Genomic DNA, 24,226 nt, shown 5'->3' on the forward strand with positions numbered 1-24,226 from the left:
TTAGAGATACGGGCTTCTTTTACAAAAGAAAAGCACCAAGTAAGAAGTAAAAAATCAACCAAGACATAGTACTTGGGCAAACAAACGATGGATACGATGCTATGAAAATAAGAATACCGAACTGCTTATCCAATCTGTAAGCGTATCACATTGGCAACAATTATATGACAACTAAATTATAAAATCTCTGCAATGAACCGAGTCCAATAGCAAGCTCTACTTCAAGGCATCATATAATATCATTTGTAAACAATTTTTACACAATAGCATCTCAAAAAATATTGTCTTAATTAATGTAAGACTATGACTTCCTAGTTTCACTGTATCGAATTGGATAAATAGAACTAGAATACAAGAAGAAAACATATGTGTGGAAATGAGATTCAGTTTGGGTCTGACTGTATAAGGGATGCAGTTGCCTTCTCCGTATTCCTCCCTGATGTTAGAGGCGATACTCCTGAAATTTGGAATGATGAAAATGAGGAGGGAGTTGGGGCTGAGGCTGCGGCAGTGGATAAAGGGCTGATATTACTGCTCACATTCATGCTGGTTCCACTCGCAGACCCTTCGATGACAGCCCTTGGGTCTGGGGGGTATTCAATATCTGTAATTCCTTCCAGCATCTGCACAACCTTTCCCATCGTCGGCCTGTGAGATGGTTGTTCATGTATGCACCAGAAGGTTACCTGAATTGCTCTCTTCACTTGATCCATATCAACATCTTGGTCGACTAACCTTCTATCGACAATTCCCGTGATGTTACCTTTCTCAAATTCCTCAAAAGCCCATAAGGAGAACTTCTTCCTATTTGTCGCCTCAGAAACTTCAAAATTCCGTCTCCCACTCACTATCTCTAGCAAAACCATACCGTAACTGTAAACATCAGATTTGGAAGTTATTGGAAGATTTGCTAGCCATTCAGGTGCCAAATACCCTCTAGTACCTCTAACACTTGTCAAGGTTCGATACCTATGGTCCTTTGGATTAACGAGCTTTGCGAGGCCAAAATCTGACACTTTGGCATTGTAATTCTCATCTAACAGAATGTTCTCCGGTTTTATATCACAATGCACAATGCAGTCTCGGCACTCCTCGTGAAGGTATGTGATCCCCCTTGCAGTGCCGAGGGCAACGTTGAACCGAGACTCCCAGTTCAACAACTTTCCTGATTGCTCTTCTGTTGCAAAAAGGAAACTATCAAGGGACCCATTTTTCATGAACTCATATACCAGAAGCCTATGGCGCCCCTCGGAGCAAAAACCAATCAGCCTCACCAGATTCAAATGGTGGGTGCTACTAATTGTTGCAACCTCCATCCTGAACTGTTTCTCCCCTTGCTCAATCCCCTCAAGTTGCTTAACTGCAACAACAGTTCTATTAGCAAGAATGCCTTTATAAACAGCCCCAAATCCTCCGGCCCCAAGCTTCTCCTTGAATCCCTTGGTTGAGCGTTGGAGATCCTTATACGAGAACTGAACCGGTGCACCAGAAGCATACTCAAGAAGGGCATATTGAGCAGACAATCCACCAAAGCTGCGACTGTTTCTGCAAAACCACCACCACAAACCACCTTCAAATGCCATCAAACCAAAGAGGGTGGCAATAACTACAACGACCACTATCCAAGCACGCAACTTCTGATCTTTTTTGTTGCCAGCAGTCCCCAGTGATGATGATGGATTTGGAATCACTGGTCCACATACCTTGATATATGAACTACTGGACATAGCTGGACTGTGATACCCACTCAGAAAACCTGGTGTCTTGGAGTAACATAGCCCTGTGCCATCAGACAAAGAAGTCGAAGCATCACAAGCACTACTTCCAAGACAATTCAACCTGCAAGCCGATATTCCCGCAAAGAAAATCTGCGACTCTGTCTCAGGAGGGTACGTCAAGAACCGAGTATGTTCCAAGTCCAACATAGTCACACTCTGAGGACAATCCTTAATCTCCATCTTCCTCTTACACCCTTTCCTGCTATCCTTGGGATCAACAAGCTCAAAATTAAGAGACATACATCCGCATACCGGAGCAGAATCGTTATAACTACAAACTCCCATGTCCCCACAATACCCGAAAACCTCACACTGATCAGTAACAGCTGCCCATCTCTCTGTTACAGTCCCACTACCTCTAGAAGAGCTATAAATCCTCAGATTCCCATCACTCCCCAACTTCAAAAACCGCAAAATATCACCCGCTTCGGCATAATCACTACTATAAGCAACAATAGCGTCAGTGGACAATTGTGGATCAGAAATTGACAGAATACCAATTGACCGCAATCCTAGAGTAGGCGAACTCAAATTCGTATTAACAGAAGAATTCAATCCCTGATTCCAATACACAATACTATCATTCCACAAAAGTGTAAGGTTCCCGTTTTTCACAAGCTTAAACGAGTACAACCCAGATCGCAAAACCTTACTCACGGTGAAGTTCTGCCCGGGGACGATCGAATCGGTGGGGTTGTCGAAGCTGGACCAAACCGTAACAGTGCCGTTTCGGAGAACCAAGTTGCCTGAATCGTCAATCTCAGCCGAAGAGACGCCGCGGCTGGTGGTGTTGGAGTCCCAGAGAGTGGCGCCGGAGCCGTTGACGAGGCGAAGGGTGCCAGATTGGAGGAACTGGAGAGTTCCACCGGAGTCAACTACTTTTCCTGCACCAGCGGACCAGACGGGGACGCCGCCGGAGTAGGAGATGGCGGCGATGTAAGAAGGCGGTGAAGTGGGGGGGTCGGAGGAGATGAAGCCGAGGGAGAAGGTGTCGGATGGGGAGGACCAGGTGGTATTTGGGTTGGCGGCGGAGAGAGATGAGCCTGGTGAGATTGTCGTGGCGGCGGAAGCGGCAGAAACGGCGGCGGAGAGGAGAAAGGCGATCAAGAGGTGTGAAAGACTGATGTGGGTTTGGAGCGCCATTTTTAGGTGAGCCTTGGATTTTGGGTATCAGTTCATTGGTGGGTGGGCAGAGGAGAAAGTTCAGTGTATTTAAGGAGGAGGGAGGAGGAAGAAGGAGGAGGGAGGAGCGAATCAGGTGAGGGTGGAAAGGAAGACTCTGACTAATAAATTTGGGGCGACGGCGTTTGACTCATGCCAGCCTAGATCTGCTCCACCCGGTTTTTCTTCTGAACGCATAGCAAAATATAAACGCCGTTAACATATGTAAAAATATGAGGAAAACTCAAGTTAGAGTTTCAAATATTTTTATTGACCAAAAAGATTTAGTTTTGTTAGTATTATCTCTCATCAATCTATAAAGTATTGATTTATTTATTGGAAGTTTATTATTTTTCTCGAAGATTAATCTAAATCAAATGAGGATAACCAACCAACAACACTACACTACGTAAAATAATATTACCGAATTTTTCTTTCAAGTTCATCAATATTAAGCGGAACTATATCTCTAGAGATGTTAACTTTGTAGCTAATGTGTTAGCTCGTCAATGTCTCACTGTTTCTGCTGGTCATATTTAAGAGTAACGTATCCTAACTCTTACTAAAAAATTTTGCATTAAAAAAATAAATTATTGAAAATCACTAGTACTCTTTTGTGATTTTTTAAACGCAACTCCAACTTTAACCCTAACACTTTAAAATACCTACTGTGCATTTTAAATTTTTTATATTTATAAAAAGAAGGATAGTGTAAAGGCCGGGCGATGAGATTTTTATATTAGTAATAACAATTTTCAAAATAAATACCAAATCATTATTAAATTCGTAGCTTTTGGTTGTTGTGTTTTCCAGCCATTAATTCTTTTTTATTTAGGGAAGGTACATTTTCAAGAATTGAACACGTGGGTTTGAGAAGAAAAGTCCAGCTGTTAATGTGCGTTAACGGCGTTAAGGTTTAGTCAAACAACGTGAGGGAAGGAACCGGTAACCTGACAAGAATTCAACATCTGACAGTCGCGGGATCTCTGTTTTCTCGGACTTGTCTCATTTTGTTTTTGTCGTTTTTCTTTTTGTTTTGGGGCCCAGTTGACCAACAAATCCTCTGCCTCAAAGTTACGCTGTTCAATTTCAGGCTGGGTTTTTGAGAAAAGGACATCATACTAACTAATGTTCAATTTTTCTTTTATTAATGTAACGCTCATCTTTGACTTCTTCTTACTTTACTTCCAATTTACAAACTTTATAAAAAACTCGACCACATATTTCATGCTTATGGTCTTACACGTATTGTAGTTTTCACATTATTGCACATTTGTTGAGTTTTGGTTAAAATGAGTGGTTACGTTTTTGCCTTATAATTAGAGTTTTGATTGGACCACATCCCAATACTATATACGGTTTTTAAATTTTAATTTATTTTCTCCTAAACTTGTTTAATCTTTTAACACTTTAGGTATCAGATTGGGATGAAAAGAAAAAACCTATGAAATGTTGAAAATCAAGAAACTTCATATAATAATATGAGATTAACCCTTAATACTTTTACTCGTTTCTTCTATGTCGTTATCGCTTTGTCTCTCTCCTCCATCACTTTTCCTCTTTTTCTTTGGTAGTCATCTGTGGATTGTTCTTCTATGTCATACAAACTCACATTCCAAACAAGTATCAACCTATTAAAGACGTCACATCCATTAAGTCCAGCTAAAAATTTGTTACATGGACTAGGTTACTTTGTCTCAATAGAAAGTCATGGAAGTATAGCCTCTACCAACTAATGGTCACCACCACCCTCATCATGCCATCACCTCCAAACCCAACACAAAACCACAAACTCCACCCTACAACTCAAGTAACCAACATCGAGAAGAAGGTCATGGAGGTTGCCAAAAAATGGTATGGACAACCATGTTGCAGCCACTACCATCTTCACCGCCACAAAGAAGAACTAAAAATTTTACAAGCCGAGAATTGGCGAATGAGGAAATCAATTGAGAAGAAACAAGTTCCTTGAAACCTTATCTTTATTTTTAACCATGTTCTTTGTTTGGAGATTGCCCTCCTAATATTGAGTGTGTTTTCTCTTCTTTTTTTCCCATATTATATAATCTATGTTTCAAATTTTAGATACAGAGGCAACTAGTAAAGAAAAGTTAACTTATGTTATCATCTAATATATAGTCTAAGATAGGGCCGTCTCTGAGATTTTGAAAGCCCTGTGGAAAATTTGAAAGAGGGCCCCTCCTTAAGATAGGTTAAAAAAAAAAAAAAAAACAATGCAGTGATGTTAGAAAACAGTCACTTAAATCAAAACAAGTTTTATCACTCACTGAATGCAAGTTTACAAATGATATTAATTATAAGTAAAAAGAGTTACAAACATAACCTTCACTAAACTATCAAAAGCAGTTCATTCTTAAACAACCAAACATGAAAAACAAAAAACTTCAAAACTCTAACTTCGAAGTTTCACTTGAACATATAATATTAATATATATATTGTTTTTTAGGTGTTATTACTAGCACACAAAATATCTCATTTTATTCTAAATTTTTATATTTAGAAAGGAAAAAAAATTACTCTTATAAGTGGTGTACAAAGAGATTTTAAAGTACTAACAAAATCAATTTTTTTTTTAAATATAGAACATTATTACATAATATTAGATGACAAATTTTGGGGCTCCCTTCAAATTTGGGGCCCTGTGTGACCGTACCTTTCGTTCCCCCTCAACACCCCCTTTGGTCTAAGATGGGTAATATGACAAACACATTTGTGACAAGTTTCAAGGTGAAATTTCAATTATTTAAGATAATAATACGAGGATATATAATCAAAGTTGGGCAAGTTGTTTGACATTAATGGGATAAACATGAAATTCAAGAGTGGAAGCATAAGCCTTGGTTGCTATTTGAACATTCAACGCTTCCGTTGGATGCAACCCATCAAAGAAAACAATTGTCGTCCTGTTTCTGTTCTCACATGCTTCTCCACCTCTTTCGCATAATACTCCATTTCCACCTGCATTTGTTAATTTGTTATTTCACCAGAGATTCTATATCGATAGAGAAGCCTAGAAGAAGGTCATCAAAAGATGAATGAAAAAAACCTTCAATTTGAGATTTCACTTTGCAACAGGGGTTGCTCGTGTCTTCAAAGCCTGTTATAATAAAGGCACCAAAAAAATTAAGACATAACATTTTGTTGTTTATGTTATAAGACGTTCAACAATGGTTTAGGTGAGTTCGAGTCCTAAATATAAGAATTAGACATCTTGAGTTTGATTCATGTGACATTATTGTTATGTGATTTGGTAAATATGAGTTCTATCTATTAATTGTAGGACCATTTATTTTTTCTTTCCTATTTTATGATTGGTTATTTTTTGGACCGTTTGATGACCATTCCGTTTTCAGTTTTTATTTTTTGTTTTCACTTTTTTGAAAGTTGAAAATGGAAATCTTATTTGGTAACTGCTTTCAGGTTTCTAAAAAATAAAAATAAAAACTGATAACTACTCTCTATTGAGTTTTCACTTTTTGGTTTTTTGAAAATTGAAATTACAAGATTTCAGTTTTAGTGAAAACTAAAAACGAAATGATTATTGAACGACCCCGAATATCTGTCTCGTAGATAGTTGATCATTTATTGTATAGAAGAAGTGTAATATATTGACTCAAGAATTAGAATCATTCTCATAACTTAATTATCCTGTCATTTTTAGGATCAATTTTCTAACTTCATATCTCTCGAGGATGATAGTTGTTGATTAATCAAAACGAAATAAAATTCAGGATTGAATTACCTGTGGACGTAGGATTCTGGATGATGTTAGTCATAATGTTATATGTATTGACCAAAGCAAAACTGAAGTCAGGCATATCACTTTTGAGAGCATCCAGCAGTGTCCTCAGTTGAGTGTTGTACAGATGAGCTGCTTGGTTCAGAGCTTGAGGACGGCCAATATAATTTGGCCTGTTAACAACAGGACTGTACCCTAGTGGATTTATCGACATTACCACAAATTTTCGACCTCCCAAAATGTACAATTTCTGCAAAACTAAATCGCTTTCATGATTAAAATTGTGTAAAAATTACTTGCTCAAACAAAATAGTCACACTATAAGGGATGATGTTTGAACACAAGAAAAAACAACGCACTTGATGACACATACTCTATTATATGTGAGATCTACATATAATGATAGGACTCACTTTTATTAGAAAGTGTGTCAACTAGTGTGTTCTCTTTATTTGTCCAAATGATACTTACTACGGTCTAATGATATTCTTCTTCACTTACAAGTGAAAAGTCATAGGTTTAAATCTTGTAAATCGCTAGTTCAATACCAATTAATTTCCACCCCTTAAAAAAAATTACGTGTCCAAATGGCTTTATTGATACGGTAAATGCACCTTGAGTTTTTGAGCTAGAGATGCTATGAGAGTTGCTGTGAAGGTTTGGAGATCAATTTGGAAGTAGGATCTCTTGAGGAAATAATTGAACATGTAATCATTCCCACCAACTCCCACAACAAACAAGTATCTTGGAAGAGATTGAGAGCTATTGCACGCCAGCTGAGCTTCTAACTCTGGTAATGTCACCTCCTGAAAGTCCCGGATTTGCTGACTCAAACTTATAACAACATTTCCCTGAAATATTAACTAGCTAGCTTAATGATTGATTATCTTAAATTCTTAATTTAAATTACTAACTATGCATGGTAAATATAACTTTAAATTAAATTTACTCGAATCGGAAATTTCTCGACTTTATATATAGGAAAATTATTTACTATATATATGAAATATAGAATCATTAATTTTGTCATACAGATCAAGCAAGCAGATGCAACTATATATAGGTGACTTGTGAAACACGTGAGTACTACAATTTGTGTATGGTTGTCGATCACATGTTACATATGAATTTAAATCTTTTACTTACATGAATACGTCCCAGGTGGGTTGGCTAGTGTAGCTAATATATGTTCCAATCTAAGTACAAGATGTTTCTTTTCTTAATCTCGTAATTTAGTGTCTACGATTATACGAATTGACTAACATTTCACAAATCTCTACTGTAGTAAGAAGGAAAAAGTGAATAGAGTCAAGACCAATTGAAGGTTTTTATAATGTACTCGTCAATTAATAGACAAATTCTTGGCGTAGAAGTTTACTCCCCTTGAATGATGACCTAAACGAATTAATACACCCTTAAATATGTATACTGTTTATCAAAAACCTTGGATCAATATGTGGGTAAATATTTATATGAGCTGTTTATCGAATTTCTTGTGTTCGACTATATAAAAATAACTAAAAACACATTAGTATAGGTTCAGACGTACGTACCCCAACAAAGCCGGTATCATCTAAGATACCCGAAGAGCCAGAGGCATGGTTGACACCATGAACAATGTTAGACCCCTTGGTTGAACGGTCCTTAAATGGTGGGATGAAGGAAGGAAGCATCAGTTGTTCACCAAGAAGGTCAATCACATTTTTACCATTTGTGAATCTCCCAGAAGGTAATCCACTTGGGAAATCTATTCCATAGGGCAAGTAATCGGCCTTCGCCGTGCTTTCGAAGAAGTTATTGTTGCCATTGTCAACCAAAGAGCTTCCAAATACAAAAATGCCTTCGATCGTCGCTGCAGCCCCATGATCTTCTGTGAAATCACAATCGGAACCGATTGGAGATACACAGGCAAACAATGAGAACAAAACCACAAGTGGTTTGTATGGTTTTTCCAGATAGTGGTATTGCATGGTAAGTGGTTTCTGCTATTATTTTTGTTACAAGGAGACAAAGGAAAGGTTTAAATTTGGCTTATTTCCAGGAACAAAATCTTCGTTTTTTCCCAAAGTATGAGTAGAAGAACTTGGTGAACGGGTATTTGTTGACCGTAAAGTCTGTCTTAATTAATATTCACCCACATTTGTTTGAGTTTGGTTGTGCAATAATTTCTTCCAAAAAATGGATTTATGTATATTCACCCACATTTGTTTATGTTTTTGTTTTGATGCAAGTAATATTAAAAAGGTGGGGGAATCAAACATAGAATCTCGAATTTCAGAATAAATGTTCTTAATCAACTGAATTACAAATTATTTGCATGCTGATTAAACTTATGCGCAATACATTCTCAAAAAATAAAATAAACACGACTATGTGCAAAACCTTATGTATATATAGCTCATTTGAATCTCCTTCGCGTTAATTAAGAGTTTTTTTCATTTATCTTTTTTATTTCATTTTATCAATTCTTGTTCAATTCAGAAATGGACCAAATGGTTCCAGTAACAAAAGATAAAAGAAACAAAAAGTCTTCGTGCTGCAATCTCACTTTTTGTGCTTTTCTAATTTGGTACAATAGTTTAGCCCCCCACCCACCCTATCGTGATGAGGGTCAATGCAATTGATTACCGTTCCATATTAACGCACCAATACGACATGCAAAAGTTAATATAGCTAACTGTACGAACGTAATTAGTAGATTAAGCCTAATTATTGGTATCGAAATTCGGACGGAGTTTTGGTTGTGTTCAACATGTATTTGTCTTGAGTGTTACTTTCAGTCTTAGTACCACGAGATGGGTCAAGGGAAAGAAAGAATGGACGTGCCACTGTTGGAGGCTGCCAATAGAGAGTAATGTGTATAAGGTTATGTTGTGTTTGTAGATCTAACTTCTTAACCAATTGAATGTGCACCAAATAGGATGCTAATTCGATTAAGTTCTATCTTATGTCTTGAGTGAATGAAGACTTCAAATCCAGTGCGAAATAAATGTATGCCTAAGTAATAACTGAAAATGAAAGTAAAACCAGGAAATTGGATGTAATCATTTCATGATGGAATCAAGATTAAAAACGTTTTATAGAAGTGATTCTGGGCTAATGAGCCAGCCTACATGACTTGAAAAGTTAATAAGACTTGAAAATGTAAAGAAAGTAGTAAATTCCAGCAAGATTGAGGCCATGTCAGGACAAGATAATGTTAAAGGAATCCACCGAGGTTACTGTAAAAATGAAACAATGCCTCAAAGAGGTGATTAGGGTGGTTGGAATTGCACGTGAATCGAGTTATACCACGGGGTGGCAGAGCTGTAAAAGCTTTTCAAACATCAGGGATCGTAGGTAGTGTATACTTTGAAGGAAGACTTTGAGATTGTAGCTAAAGAACTAGAGGTTTTGCTAAAGATCAATTTAGGTTATGCTGAAAAGCAGTTGGGTTGATTGAAGAATTGCTTGAGGTTTGCATAATCGTAGAGATTGAATTTGACAAAGGTCCAGAGCTTGAGCCTTTGGCTCTATTTATAGGCAATGGGGGAAAGAGCAGCCTCAATCTTCTTATTGAGCTGGAGTAAGACTAGATCGGTCATTTGCCGCTGACAATGATTGTAATTCCTGGATGGTGGTCTTTAGCTTTGTCTTGTGGCATTTCCCATGATTATTGCAATGACATTAGCTCATCGAATGATGTGTTCATCGACAATTAAAGAGATGAGATATTTCTAGGTCTGGTCGTCTGCATGGAAGATGAGCTTTGATGAGGGTCGAGTCGGAATCGTCGAATGGCTTTGGAGTTATGTGAGTTAGTCGCCCGAGCCCTAGGATAGGATCTTGGTTGGGCCTTGAAGTTAGTGGGCCGTGTTGCGTGGCTTTGAGTGAATAAAAATATATTGCCCTCCTAGTAGACCTTATTTTTATTTATGGCCCAAACACAAACAATGTTTGGTTTTTTTACAAATGATAGCGCATTAGTGGGTTAAATTGTTGGAAAAGGGGGAGACTGGTGTGGATTGAACCCGCACCAAAGAGCATAAACATGATTGATTTCTATGTTTGGTTTAACTAACCTAACTTTTGTAGGTTGTTTTGGTACATTGATGCGAAATGTAAGCAAACTTACGTTGTTATAGGTAAACTGATATAATCATACAGAAAAGTGGGGGACTGGGTAAATATGGAGGCCAGATGGTAAATTTCTTAGCACAATAAATTCTCATTCACTGAATCTCATAGGGTCAACAGCTCTAATGATCCATCAATGGTGAATATCGAGGAATTAGCTTAACAAGGAAATAAAAGTGAAACAAATAAACAATGCATGGCTGATGTTGATGAACATGATGAGTTCTGTTGAATGTTCACTTGATGATAGAATAAACAAATAAAGCCAGAAAAATTGTTCCTCTTGGTGTCTCTTTTCCCTTATCCAAAGCCCTTGTTATATAGTGGCTAGAAGGAGAGAAAAAAAAACTAATACGGCCGATGTGAGAATATGTGCACCAAGAATAAAACAGCCTCCCTATGAATAATATTACGATTTATTTTTTAATTTATTTTTCAACCAAATGATGTGGATTATTACTTAAGAGTTGATTGACGTGCTTATTTCCTATTGGTGACACATCATTTGGTTTGCAAATTTGGTTAAAAAATTTGATCTCCCTAGCATTGTCTAATTTGAAAAGGGTTTTATAGAAAGCAGAAGTGCTATCTTACTTTGAGATTGCTAAGTTGGTGATAAAAAATGGGATTGTAGTTTGTTTGAAAATATTATCTTTAGTATGATGATTTGAGTACAAAGATGCCAATGAACCGACATTTGTATAGTAATTTAACCCGATGGGGTCCCAAAAGAAAAAAGATTAAAACAAAACGAAAGCAAAGAAGAACCAAGGGAGCGGTCACCGGTGAATACCACGGTTGCTTATGTTTGTCTTGGTTTGGTGTGTTCCATCCCGTGATATTCTCATGTTATTCTGTTCCTAATGTTGGAAGAAGTCAAGTTCAAATCCCCCGTCCTGTGAACAAATAATTGAACAGAAATAATAGTCTCAATGATTAAGTTACAACTTGAATGTTTTCGTTCCTACTTCTAACTTTGAGTGTTTTATTCCGCAAAACTGTAAGTTCAGTTCATTCTTCATCACTCTTAATTTTTGTTTCCATCGATTCAATCCCCTCTACATCATCATAATCATTTACTTAAAATGATATTGGCAAAATAAATTACTAATTAAGTCGATTTTAATTTAATTTTTATATTGAAATTGTGTTTTAATTGCGATTTTTGGCGTACACTATTGGACTTGAATTTATGATAACGCAGCTAGAAGAAGAGGTCTACTAATTCTTCAAACATTTGTTACAATTTAGTCATATGCTTTTACCATTCTGTTTAAAAGACAGTTTTTACTTTTTAGTCATATGCTTTTACAATTTCGGTAATTGATTCTTTTTTTATGTATAAATATGAAGGGAGATTTGTATATAAAGTTTATGTGATTTTCAGGTGGGAGGAGGAGGTCGGAGAGAGAGAGAGAGAGAGAGAGAGAGAGAGAGAGAATTGCAGAGAGATGTCTGTTTGGGTTATGGGGTTTTAGAGGAATGGAAACGTTGTGGGAATGGGAAGAAGAGAAAATGTTGGGCGTGTTGGTTTGAAAGGGAAGAAGAGAAAAAGCTGCTGCTCTAAAGTTGTAGACGCCTCTTCACGTGCAGGATATGATGATGCCTACAACTCAAAGATACAACCCAAAGCCTTACAGGATATCTGATTCGTTATGCACGTCAACGGCAGACGGAATTGCCAAGTAGTGATCAATTGTCCAAGAATTATAAAACAGAAATTGTAGGAATGTAAATTCACTGACAAAGATTTGAGAAGTGAATGAGACAGAATAATTTTTAACGTATTCTGTTTTCTGCCTGAGGTTTCTTATTTAAAGAACTTCTCATACCCCTTCGTAAAGGGATTATGACTCTTCAAACAAAACACAACTCTTAAATATTAAAAATAAATAAAACAATAATCAGTTTTGAATCTTTAAAATTAAATATAATTAAAATAACCAACAATTCCTCCAAAGGTAATCACAGCTGCTACAACTGCAAGAACAATTGTCAAAACTGCATATGAATTTTTCTTCTCCGTTTGGGTTGGAGTGCTTCTTGTTGTTCTGTTAGTCAAACCCTTGTTCCCACTTGTGTCGACCATGACCCAAGAAGCGAAATCCGGAATTTCTCCAGAGAGCTCATTGTTAGATAGTAACAACTGTGTCAAGGCTCCCATTCCAGTAAAAAAATCAGGTATCTTTCCTGAGAATTTGTTATTTGAGAGATCCACAATTTCTAATCCACTGAGCCTCGAAAGAGTTTCCGGAATAGGTCCTTGAAAAAGATTGCTGCTGAGATTCAAAGCAATCTGTAAATTCGCCGGCATTCTTGGAATGTCACCACTTAATTGATTTTCTCCAAGTTGGAGTTCCATCAGAGAATTCATGGAGGCAATACCGACGGGAATGGAACCGCTGAGCTTGTTGCCTTGTAAGTTCATGATAATAAGACTCCGCATGTGTGAAACTGAAGGTGGTATTGAGCCGTTGAGAGAATTCCAGCTGATATTCAGAACGGACAACTTGGGTAGTTGTGTAATTTGAATTGGAATTCCACCACTCAAATTGTTCGATTCAAGTCTCAAGACCTCAAGACTGCCAAGGTTACCCAAATCTGCTGGTAAAGCCCCGGACAGGTGATTGTGAGCCAAATTCAGCAGCGCCAAATTCCGGCAATCACCCAATTCAGGAGAAATCAATCCAGTCAAGTTATTGTTTTCCAGCTCCAAGTATGTTAGTTTTTTCAGTGTTGCAATCGTCGCGGTAGGTATTACACCATCGAGCGAATTGCTTCCCAGTCTCAACCTGACCAAGCTCGGAGATACAACTGGCGGTATCTGTCCCTCCAATCTATTATTCGACAAATCCAGTGTCTGCAGATTCGATGATGACAAGAGGTCCGATGGAATCGACCCACTCAAGTTATTATGACTGAGGTCCAAGGTTTTCAGATGCCTTGCAATGCCACCAGGAATCGTCTCATTGAAATTGTTAGAATTTTCCGCAAATCTCCAGAGGCTGGTGATATTGGAAATGCTTTGTGGGATTCCGCCGGATAACTTATTGGCCGAAAGAATCAAAACCTCCAACTTGGAGAGCTCTCCGATTCCAGCAGGAACAATCCCGGAAAGCTGATTTCCACTAAGATCAATGAGAGTTAAATTCTGATATCCCACAATTTGAACAGAGATGGGACCATCAAACATATTCATAGAAAGCTCAAGCTCCTCCAAAACCTTGGACTTTCCGAGACGCGTTGGAACAGACCCAGTAAAACGGTTGAAGGTAAGGTTCAAGCTTCTGAGATTGACCAACCCGTCCAACTCGGAGTCAATGTTTCCACTCAAGTTATTCCGAGCAAAGTCCAAAGCCTCCAACCCCGAAAACCCAACAAAATCGGGCAGACGACCCACCAAATTGTTCACACTAAAATTGAGCAGCTTTAACCCACCTAGCTTTCCACAATCTGAGAAAAACCCAGACGGAATTGTGGTCAGACGGTTGTAGGACACATCTAGAATCTGCAGTGACTCAATCCGGCAAACGAGGGGCAGAAAGTCCGAGGAAGATAGAGAATACCCGGACAGAGAAATCTGGATGACGGATGAATTGGTCGGGGGATTGCACCGAACTCCCGTCCACAAACATGGGTTTGGTTCTTTGTTGACGTCCCATGGAACAACTCTAGTTGGAGTGTTGAGGTTGTTGGAGAGATGGATCATGGCGGTTTTCTGGTTTGAGGAGAGTTGAGAGAAGACCATGGGAAGAGGATGGTAGCAGAACAAGGACAAGAAGAAATGGAAGTTGAAATACAGGACAAGGGAGGTGGTTTGGCGGCCATACCTGTTCATTTTTGGGATAAAGGCTATTATGTTACGATGTATGACATGCACTGAATCAAGAAATCTATGGCAGGGATCCGAGGAAAAGATTGATTTCTAGGACTGATTTTCTTCTTTATGAATATGCATGTATGCATGCATGTCAGGGACTAATATTGTTAGAGGGGAGAAGACAGTACTAAAGAAAAACATAAGGGATTTTATATAATGATAAGTGAGAAGAAATTAAATTGTCAGGTTTTTGCAAATGGCATTGTATCAGTAACGGAAAACAATCATATTTATACATCATGGTGTGGATTCAATTTCCATTGATTATTCTCTCTTAACAACCATCTAACCCACCAATGTAAGCTAGCGCGCCCCTTTCTTTCTCCAAGTCAAGTTTGTTATTGCTACTAAAAATTAAAAAAATAAATTGTGGGGGTTTTTCGTCTATGAAAATTTGTGGAAAGGAGAAGAAATGTTAGGCGTGAATGAGGAGAGATTCTTAGGGCCGGCATCCAAACCACTAGGGGTGGGCACTTGGAGCCGAAAATCGAAACCGAAACACGAATCGAATTAGACCTCACCAAACGGTTTGGTTTTGCGATTTTGAAACGGTTGTTGTTTCTAAACCGAACTGCGGCAAAGAAAACGGTTTGGTTTTGGTTTTGGGTTTCAAAATCCCATCGAAACTGAAACTGCACCATATATTGAATGTTATGTTTTAATTAGTTCAACTACACTCGTCATCCAAATTTGCACCACTATTCGAGTCCATACATGATACATCAGTCTGTCTCTTTCTTTCTCAAAACTCATCTTCATCTCTCTCTCAAAACTCATCTTCATCTCTTCCACGGTCGACATCAGTGCCCTCGATGCTTGCATCTTTGTGACCTCACTACTTGCATCCCCAGATCCCCTTCATCCGCAAGCCCTGAACTCTGCAAGTCAAAAGCTCTGCAAAGCAGACTTGGCAAATCAATCACCTGCTCTTCGTTCTAGCTAATATGGTAAGAACTTAGAACTTGTGTTAGTTAGTTTAGTTAATAATTTGTAATTAAATTAATTTTAGAGTTACGGTTCGTTTGAATCAAAGATTCAAAAGGGGTACTGGGTTAGGGTTTATAATTAATTTTAGGGATAGGGTTTGTGAATCAAAAGGGGAACTAGATTAGGAACCACCCAAGTATCAATTTAAGTTCTAAATTATTAATTTCTTTAGGAACCACCCTCCATTGTTTTCACCTGCTTCTCTTTGGATTTTGTTTTCTTTATTTACTCACATCCTCATACTAGTTCATATTTTACTATATTGCATTGATTCGGTTCACAATTGTCTTGTTTGGACTCCAAACTTTGGAGTTTGCCAAGTATCGTAATTAAAATTTGGTATATTTAAAATCTACAAGTATTCTAAAACACATGATAGAATCTGTATGAGTGCATGACCCGTCAATAATTTAAGGAAATAGATGTGCTAGGAGCTTAACAATGCTTATCTTGATATATAACTTAAACAAATTGTGCATTACGAAAGATGTATACATATACACTTTCTTTAATGCTTGTGTGTTGTAGATTGGTGCTACTATTGCATATGGTTAGACAAATCTATCTCTGAATTCCTTTGCATATGGTCAGAGAAGCTTAATTTGGTTTTTTTGGTCAGAGAGGCTCATTTTTTAATTTGTTTTCTTTTGCAACATCTGAGCATTTGATCCATTTACGCTGTTTTTTGCTGCTTTTTTTTTATTTAACATTTTTGCTGCAGGTTCATTAATTAATATATTGGGAAAATAAGACTGTCTTATGCGTAAATAGGTGTATATTTTAAATTGTACATTCTTTTCTCAAAAACCGAACTGAAACTGTTTGATACCGCACCAAACTGAACCAAACAATTTGGGTTTATTTCAGTTTTGGCTTCAAAACCCGCCAAACCTCACCGCAAAAAATTTCAATTTCAATTACAATTTCACTCAAAACCGTACCAAACCGCACCCATCGACTCCCACAGACCACCTCATAAATCCAGCCTAGACATAAAAAACAACTCATGGCCCACCACTCTTTAATTTGAGACCCACCTCTACCCCACAATTAGACTTTAACCCCCCTCTCACGTCAACCCATGGTCGCCATCTCCGGGTGCCGGATGGAATAAGTTTCCGTGAATGAGGGGTTGCGTTGGCAGGTGGATCACGTCAGTTGACTTACTACATAAAGACTCGAGCTGAACTGAGACTAGTTTGAGTAATGTTGTCTTCTCATTCCCCTTCCCTCAATGGGCGTGGACCGTGGAAGTGTGGATTGTGGAAAGCTTGACTAGAAGTAGGAGGACCAGCTTTTGAGGAAATGATATGGAAATTCGACTAACCCTAGCAAAACATATGCTGCTTTGAAGAAAAGTAAAAATACGTTAAAGGTAGGACTAAATAAGTAGAAGTTGTGACATGGATTCAAATCAGTTTGGTCTTCTCATCATATCCCAATCAATTTGTTATTAGAATATCAACTTCAAAATTTTTTTTAACAAACGATATTATTAATATTAAAAAGATGAGGAATCAGCGAAGCTTCATATTGGGTTAACCATAATAATGTGGTTCAAATTCGTATTTGGTGAGAACTAAATTTAAGACTTCTATTTACAAATGAAGACGAATATCACTAAACCATATTACTAAATGAAGACTTCTATTTGCATTGGCACTATTATGTGTTAATAGTATTGAAAATATTTTGTGACTTTACAAGGAAGGAGTACGACGTCTCCTCCTCAATCCAAGAATAAAATTTAAAACCTTCCACCTCGGAGTTTTTAAGTTTTTCTTAGGTCGAACTTGATCTCCTGGAGCCCTACTAAGTTTTTTTGGGTCAAACTGAGTATCGTATCTTGGCCCATGCTTGTGCTGAAATTTTACATCTATCTTATTTGTAACGCGAGCTCTGTCATCTTGCTTTGTATTGGCACTATTATGCACAGTGACGAAGTTAATATGGGGTTATTAATTGTCTTTGACTCTAATAAGATAGGTTCGTTTCTATATTGTATTTGACCTTTATAAACAACTAAAGCAAATTAAATTACAACTTCTTCCTCCTACTTCTTCTATTTTCTCCTATCATATTTGTCTTTCTTTTCTTTTTTCTTCTTGTATGAAATACTTTAGTTGTAAAACATTGGCAGTCGTCAACATTACTCTACAGTATCTTGCATATACTATCGGCAAACCTCTACAAATAATAGTAATTGTCGACATATGTTGGCATAAACTTTTGGAATATGTTGACAGGAATTGGCAGTTGACTATTAGGTGCTCAACGTAATTGCCCAAAAAAGTTATTTTTTATTTTTTATTGATATTATGACCCCATTATTTAAAAATCTTGGCTATGTGTTGTGAGAACCTTCGTACCACATATATGGCTACTAATTTGGTATTTTTTGTTCACACCAAACATAGTGAATTAAACTTTTTACGTGAACCGTGAGCGCGTAAAGATGGACCCAAAGAGCTTCATAAACTTTGTTTTCATCCTTTTACTGGCCAAACTTGTCCTTCGGATGTCATTAAGTTACAGATTTTCTTGCATTTTCAGGAGCTGTGAACCGTGAGCACGCAAAGATTATTTGTTCCACAAGTATTATACTTATATGTAAATTAGATTTTCTTATTTTTTAAAGAGTGCTAATCCTTGAGTCACAATGCTCGTGATGTATACATAAAAAGTTTACTTTATGAACGAATTCAACCAATTCAATATTTCTACATTAAACTTTTCAATATGATAGTGTTAAATAAAAATAAATAAATAAATAAATATGTACTGTCGATTCAGTATGGCCAGATTTTAGTTTTCTAAGGGCAAATGTTCATCCCAAATCTTACCTGATACAAGTGAGAGAGAGAACCAACTTGAAACTTAGGGGTTTGGTACGAAAGAGAGAAAAAAAAAAAAAAAGTGTTGACGTGGATATTTGTGTGACCCGGTCCTATGTTTGCCATGTCATGATTTTGAGGAAAGACTCTTTGATCATGAACTGGATCACTATTGGATGGAAGACTCGTTGACTCACGTTTCACCACCCTTAGATGAGAGACTCTTTAGCGCATGGATTGTAACATATATATATATATATATATATATATATATTTTTTTTTTAATACAAATATATATAGTGGTTCATCCATAAACGAGGCTATGTCCACTGTAGTTTTTAATATAGTGGTCAACCCATCACAAGGGAATAATATATTTGTGTTAAAAGAAGGAAAGGAACATTTTTTTTTTCTTTTGAGGGAGTGACTGTGGGAGGCGGAGGCAAAGAGAGAAGGCATCTTTTGCAGGAAAACTAATGAACATGACTTGAAAACTTTGAGTTTTAACAATAAGGACAAAATAAAGGGTAAAGTGAATAGTACTAAGATTGACTTTTTAAATAAAGGGTAAAGTAAATAGTACCAGGATTGACTTTTTAGTGTAAAAATATGATTTTTTCTTAAAATGAACAGTACCAGAAGTTTTTCGTTAAAGTTCCTCCTTTTAACTTTCAGTTATAATTATTGTTGCAGAAAAAAGAAAAGGAAAAAAAACTTTCAATAAAGAATATACTACAATCTCCAAAGCTGAAGATGAGAGTGGGGTCAGAGGGAGGGGAACTTTTGGAATGACCAAGGTCGGTTTGCCTCAATCCTGTTATAATTTTCCTCCTTTTGTCTTACTTACTCCCCCTCTACTTCTTATGGTCTAAAGTTTGGCTTTTTATGTTATATGGTATTTAAGGTTTAGTAGTAATCCTCTTGATTTGAATGACGAACTCGATATTAAATTATTATGGAAGACCACTCGAAATCCTCTGCCTTCTTCGCAAAAATTAATAAAAAAAAAAAAAAAAAAAAAAAAAACCCTAGATTTAGGAGTTCCACAACTGCAATCCCTTCCTCCAACTTGGTGTCGGCAACAGCCCTTCATGCCTCTTTCTAGCCTTTCTCCCTCCTCCCCTATGTCCTCCTCCCACTTCTTCATCCCCTATGTTTCTTCACTCCCCTCTTGCCCTTTTTTCCACCCCCACCTTTCATGCTTTGTCTTCCTTCTCATCTCCTATTTCTTCCAAATGATTGGATTGGAATAGATAACCCTCTAAATTCGATATATTTGAAGATAAAGGAGAATGATTTTTCGTTTCCAAGGGATTAGATGAGGATATTAGATATGAAGAAAACGTCTCCTTTCTAATCCTCCCATTTTGGGGAGAATTGAATAGGATAATTTTTCTTATCGAGTATTAATCCATCTCCCGCGTCCAAGTTAGCCACACATTTTTCCTTTCTTCTTTTAATATACCTTGAAAATAGTTGTTTATCCATTCCAATCCAATCAAATCGTTCATATGAAATGAGACCTTAGGGGCAATTTAGCAATTAACGACGAGTTTTTAATCCAAGAAACTACAGTCTAAACTAAACTATCCAAACCTGATAATATTATCGACACATTTATTGTAAACGTAATAGAAAACAACGTAGCATATTACAAATTAATTCGACTCGTATATTTTAATTAAGTTCATACTTAGATTCATAATCCAACTTGATACATAGTAGTAGTCCATACATATATATTTTGGAGAGTCTGATCTGATCTGATCTGATGATAAGCCTATATTTTGCATTTGGTCATTCGCTTAGTATTAGTGGGATAAACTTCAGTTTTAAGGGAAGAGACGAAGGCCTTGGTTACTATTTGAACGTTCACATCTTCCGTTGGATGCAAACCATCAAGGAACACGGACTGCTTTTGTTTCGGCACACTTGCCCTCCCTTATTGCACAAAATTCCAATCCTTCCATCATGTATTGATGCCAATTCACAATAATTGGTGCTAGCATCCTTGGATCCTGCAAAATTCCATTAATTTTTTTTTTTAATGAGAAATGCTAAAGAGATTTTCTCAAAGTCGGACTCTCTATGAACTTGTCACCTCATCTTTTTGACACGTTGTTTTATAATAATGGCACAGGAATGCTACAAAGATGAGATTACGGAAAGTTCATGAAGGGTCCTACTTTTGATCAGAGGAGTCCGAATCTTCTGCACCTAGAACTCCATGTGCTTCTCTATGGCTTATTTCATTTGTTGACACATGTCCTTCTAAATTTCATCACTGAGGGCCAGTCTGGGATTGCTGTACTTTAAAAAAAAAATGCATATGTTGTACTTTAGGAATAATCAGCTGTAAAATAAAGCAGATGAGCGTTTGGTTAACTATATTTTAAAAGTGTTGTGAGTAAGAAAAACAGTGTAAAAATGTTCGGTAAATTTTAGTGTAAAAGTAATATAATTGTATACAATGACAAAATGGACATAGTAGTAGAAGTTGGGAAGCCGACAATAGTGGTGGGGACAATGGTGGTAGTGGTGGTGGTAGTGGTAGTAGTAGCAATGGTGGAGGCATGGTGGTGGTGTTAATAGTGGATGTGGTGGTTGAGGTGTAGAGGTAACAATGGTGGTGGTGGCAGTGGTAGTGTCGGTGGTGACGGTTATGGTTGTAGTGATTGTGGTTATGGTGAAGGTATGGTGGTGGTGCTAGTAATGGGATGTGGTGGTTGGGGTGTAGAGGTATCGATGGTGTTAGGCGTGGTGGTAGTGTTGGTGGTGGTGGTTGTGGTGGTAGTGATGACAGTTGTGGTTATGGTGGTGATGATGGCGGCAATGATGGTGGTGACAATGATATGTTGGCAATGGTGGCAGTTATGGTTATAGTTATGGTGGTGACAACAATGGTGGTTGTAATGATGTTGATGGTGTAAGGTGTGTTTGTAATGGTAGGTCGTAGCGGTCAATTTAAATGTGTGTGGAAGGCTAAATAATGTCATTTAAAAAAAATAATGAAGGTATTACAGCAATTGAAAATATTTATTAAAGGCTTAAGTCCGCTTTTTATTAAATTAACTTTTAAAAGCAACCTACAGGCTGCTTTTAAAAGTTGATGGTTAAAGGCCATTACATTTTAAATAAGCAGATTATTTTACTTTTACCAAATACTTGTTTTACTGCTTAACTTTAAAATGACACAGTTTATAGTAAAAAAAAAAAAAAAAACAATACCAAACGAGATCTTAATCACAACTTAACATCGTTACCTATTAATACTGATGTGAGAATTACTTGACACTCAAATTAAACCCTCGTTTGACAATTGTAGTAGAATGGATAAGTGAGGGATCGTTCTAGACCGGGGATTAGGAGGGCTTGCTAAAACCTTCTAAATTGACTTAAGAACGTAAAAACAATATAAAACACTAAACTAGACTCAAAGAATGCAAAACTAAAATTTAAAACATTAAGACAAACCAAAAGACTCAAAACTAATTTTGGACGAATTTAAGATTATGGCTTGATTCAAAATACTTTAAAACATAAACTAAACAGATTCTAAGCACTAAAGAACAAGAAAGTAAAAGGGGGGGGGAAAAGTTTTGATTTGACGAAAATTGAAATAACAAAACAAAGTAACAAACTAAGCGGAATGTAAATATGAATTTGTGATGGAATGAATGGAATGAAGGCTAGCTAAGGGGTTCTTCTCCACACATGTTATACTTGCATACAAGATTGATTCTCAGTTGGTCTTTCGATAAATTATGAAACTCAACACTCCGGATTAATTAGGTCCGCTTAAATTAACCGTCAAGTTTTCCTTAAGTTAATGAATTGGATGGGTTTGCGCAACGCAATTCACAACATTCTCCAAAAGTCCTTTACGTGAACAGCACAATAAAGATACAATCAAAGATCATTAAGTATTATGAAAACTATAAGTGTTGACGAGGCATTCGTTACTATGATGAGCATGAAACTCGTGCCAAGAATTCATTTAACACGATTGTTTATAAGCAACCTCCACTACTTGTGAATATAAGTTCATAACGATTAGGTGAAAATCACTTATATTCTAGCGTCATATTTATGCATGAAAATTAAGCGCGCATTCTTAATAAACATTCATAAATAAGTTATCAATCAAACGGTTAAACAAATTGAATTCACAACTTATGAAATTCCAACGAAAGTTAATCAATTCATATTGCAAATATAAACATAGTTTCGAATCACCCCCTAGCTAAAGGGGGTTTAGTTCCTCATACCTTTGAAATCAAAGAAACACCTAAACATTCCAACAACTCAAAACTTGAATTGTATGAACGTTTAAGCACTCTTCTCTTCCATTCCTTATACGTACAAAACAAAGAGAATTAAAATGAAACTTTGAAATCAAAGAAACACCTAAACATTCCAACAACTCAAACTTGAATTGTATGAACGTTTAGGCACTCTTCTCTTCCTCGTTGTTGTAGCACAAGGTTTAAGGATAGGTTGTGTGATGGTATGAAATGGAAGGAGAAGTGTTTGTGTATTGCAATGGAAAATGAGATGATTTGGTGAATGGAATGAATGGGTATTTATAGGAAGAGAATGGGTGTTAATGGATGTTTGTTTAAGGTATTTGGTGGAAGGGAAAAGGTGTGGATGGTGGGAATTATGGTGGATGGATGGTTTAGTGGATGTAGTTTAGGGTTTATTTAGGTGAATGTGGATGCATGGATTAGGAAATGATAATGGGATGGTGTGGAATTAAAAGCTAAAAAAATGGGATAATGGGCATTTAAGTGTGAATGGAATGGTGGGGGGGACGGCAATAATGGGAATTATGGTGGATGGATGGTTTAGTGGATGTAGTTTAGGGTTTATTTAGGTGAATGTGGATGCATGGATTTGGAGGAAGAATTAGGGTGAAGGGCTTAATGCATGGATTTGGGCCTAAAGCCCACGGCAATGGCTCTAAAATGGGCTAAGGTTAGGGTTTAGGTGCGGCATAGGCTTAGGGTCCACAAAGAGTTAGGGTTTAAGTCATCTAAAAGCCCAAAGCCAAGAATAGAAACTCACGACAATGGAAACCTCCAAGAATAGAAACTTCCAACTTTAGAAACTTTGGTTGCCAATTCCGACTTCTTTGCTCTTCACTTTCATTTCTTCATTTCTTGAACTCCTTTGACCTTCAACCACGTTCATTCCTCGTGCTCCATTTACATACACCACATTCCAGCTCAGTTTTGCTCCAAAAGCTCCAAATTGCATCATTTCATGTAATATGTCCTTTAAACCTGAAAACACATGAAAGTAGCTTAAAAGACTACTTTAAGGAAGAAAACATAACAAAAATGCATAAGAACTAGCTAACTAAGGCGCATAAATATGCTTCTATCAAATTCCCCCACACTTAGCTTTTGCTAGTCCTCGAGCAAAACAAAACAACTAAAGTAAACAAGCTGAAACAAAATAAACAAAACATAACCTAAACCTTCCAACAGTTGCCTCAGGGATTTCCAATGAAACATGACATGTCAAAAATCATTACTCACATAGCTTTTAGTCTTACTTCCCCTCAAGCACATACTTAATCATAGTCACCATTCACTAGTTCGCATTTAATCAATTAAAACACATTTTGCATGTAGTAACATGCCTTAGAGAATTCCCTCAATTCCTCACTAGTTATGCACTCAATTTTTACTCAGATTTTCTGAC

At 37.0% G+C, this 24,226-nt stretch overlaps 3 protein-coding genes across 3 annotated transcripts; all 3 read right to left on the reverse strand.

The window, feature by feature from the left end:
* Positions 1-215: 215 nt before the first annotated feature.
* LOC103931350 (G-type lectin S-receptor-like serine/threonine-protein kinase At1g34300) lies at positions 216-2,921 on the reverse strand. Its single transcript, XM_048568699.1, has one exon. It carries the CDS (start codon positions 2,919-2,921, stop codon positions 384-386), a length of 2,538 nt encoding a protein of 845 aa, XP_048424656.1. The 3' UTR covers positions 216-383.
* Positions 2,922-5,597: 2,676 nt separating this feature from the next.
* LOC103931342 (GDSL esterase/lipase At1g29670-like) lies at positions 5,598-8,755 on the reverse strand. The gene is made up of 5 exons (XM_009340800.3): positions 8,254-8,755; positions 7,315-7,551; positions 6,704-6,950; positions 6,008-6,058; positions 5,598-5,919 (listed from the first exon to the last, which is right to left on the reverse strand). The coding sequence occupies exons 1-5, from the start codon at positions 8,668-8,670 to the stop codon at positions 5,732-5,734; spliced, it is 1,140 nt and encodes a 379-aa protein (XP_009339075.2). The 5' UTR covers positions 8,671-8,755; the 3' UTR covers positions 5,598-5,731.
* Positions 8,756-12,740: 3,985 nt separating this feature from the next.
* On the reverse strand, positions 12,741-14,654 carry LOC103931349 (LRR receptor-like serine/threonine-protein kinase GSO1). The gene has a single exon (XM_009340811.2). It carries the CDS (start codon positions 14,652-14,654, stop codon positions 12,741-12,743), a length of 1,914 nt encoding a protein of 637 aa, XP_009339086.2.
* Positions 14,655-24,226: the final 9,572 nt, after the last annotated feature.

This window comes from the organism of the source record quoted next, unplaced genomic scaffold (genome assembly GCF_019419815.1).
Source record: "Pyrus x bretschneideri cultivar Hongxiangsu unplaced genomic scaffold, Pyrus_bretschneideri_v1 Contig49, whole genome shotgun sequence".
NCBI lineage: Eukaryota > Viridiplantae > Streptophyta > Magnoliopsida > Rosales > Rosaceae > Pyrus > Pyrus x bretschneideri.

Bases quoted from the DNA above. Each gene is read 5' to 3' on its own strand.
- LOC103931350 (XM_048568699.1), bottom strand. From the start codon at position 2,921: ATGGCGCTCCAAACCCACATCAGTCTTTCACACCTCTTGATCGCCTTT.
- LOC103931349 (XM_009340811.2), bottom strand. From the start codon at position 14,654: ATGAACAGGTATGGCCGCCAAACCACCTCCCTTGTCCTGTATTTCAAC.
- LOC103931342 (XM_009340800.3), bottom strand. From the start codon at position 8,670: ATGCAATACCACTATCTGGAAAAACCATACAAACCACTTGTGGTTTTG. The intron at 7,552-8,253 runs GTACGTACGTCT...TTAATATTTCAG, and splicing joins ATGATACCGGCTTTGTTGGG to GGAAATGTTGTTATAAGTTT. The intron at 6,059-6,703 runs GTAATTCAATCC...TTATTATAACAG, and splicing joins CCAGAATCCTACGTCCACAG to GCTTTGAAGACACGAGCAAC.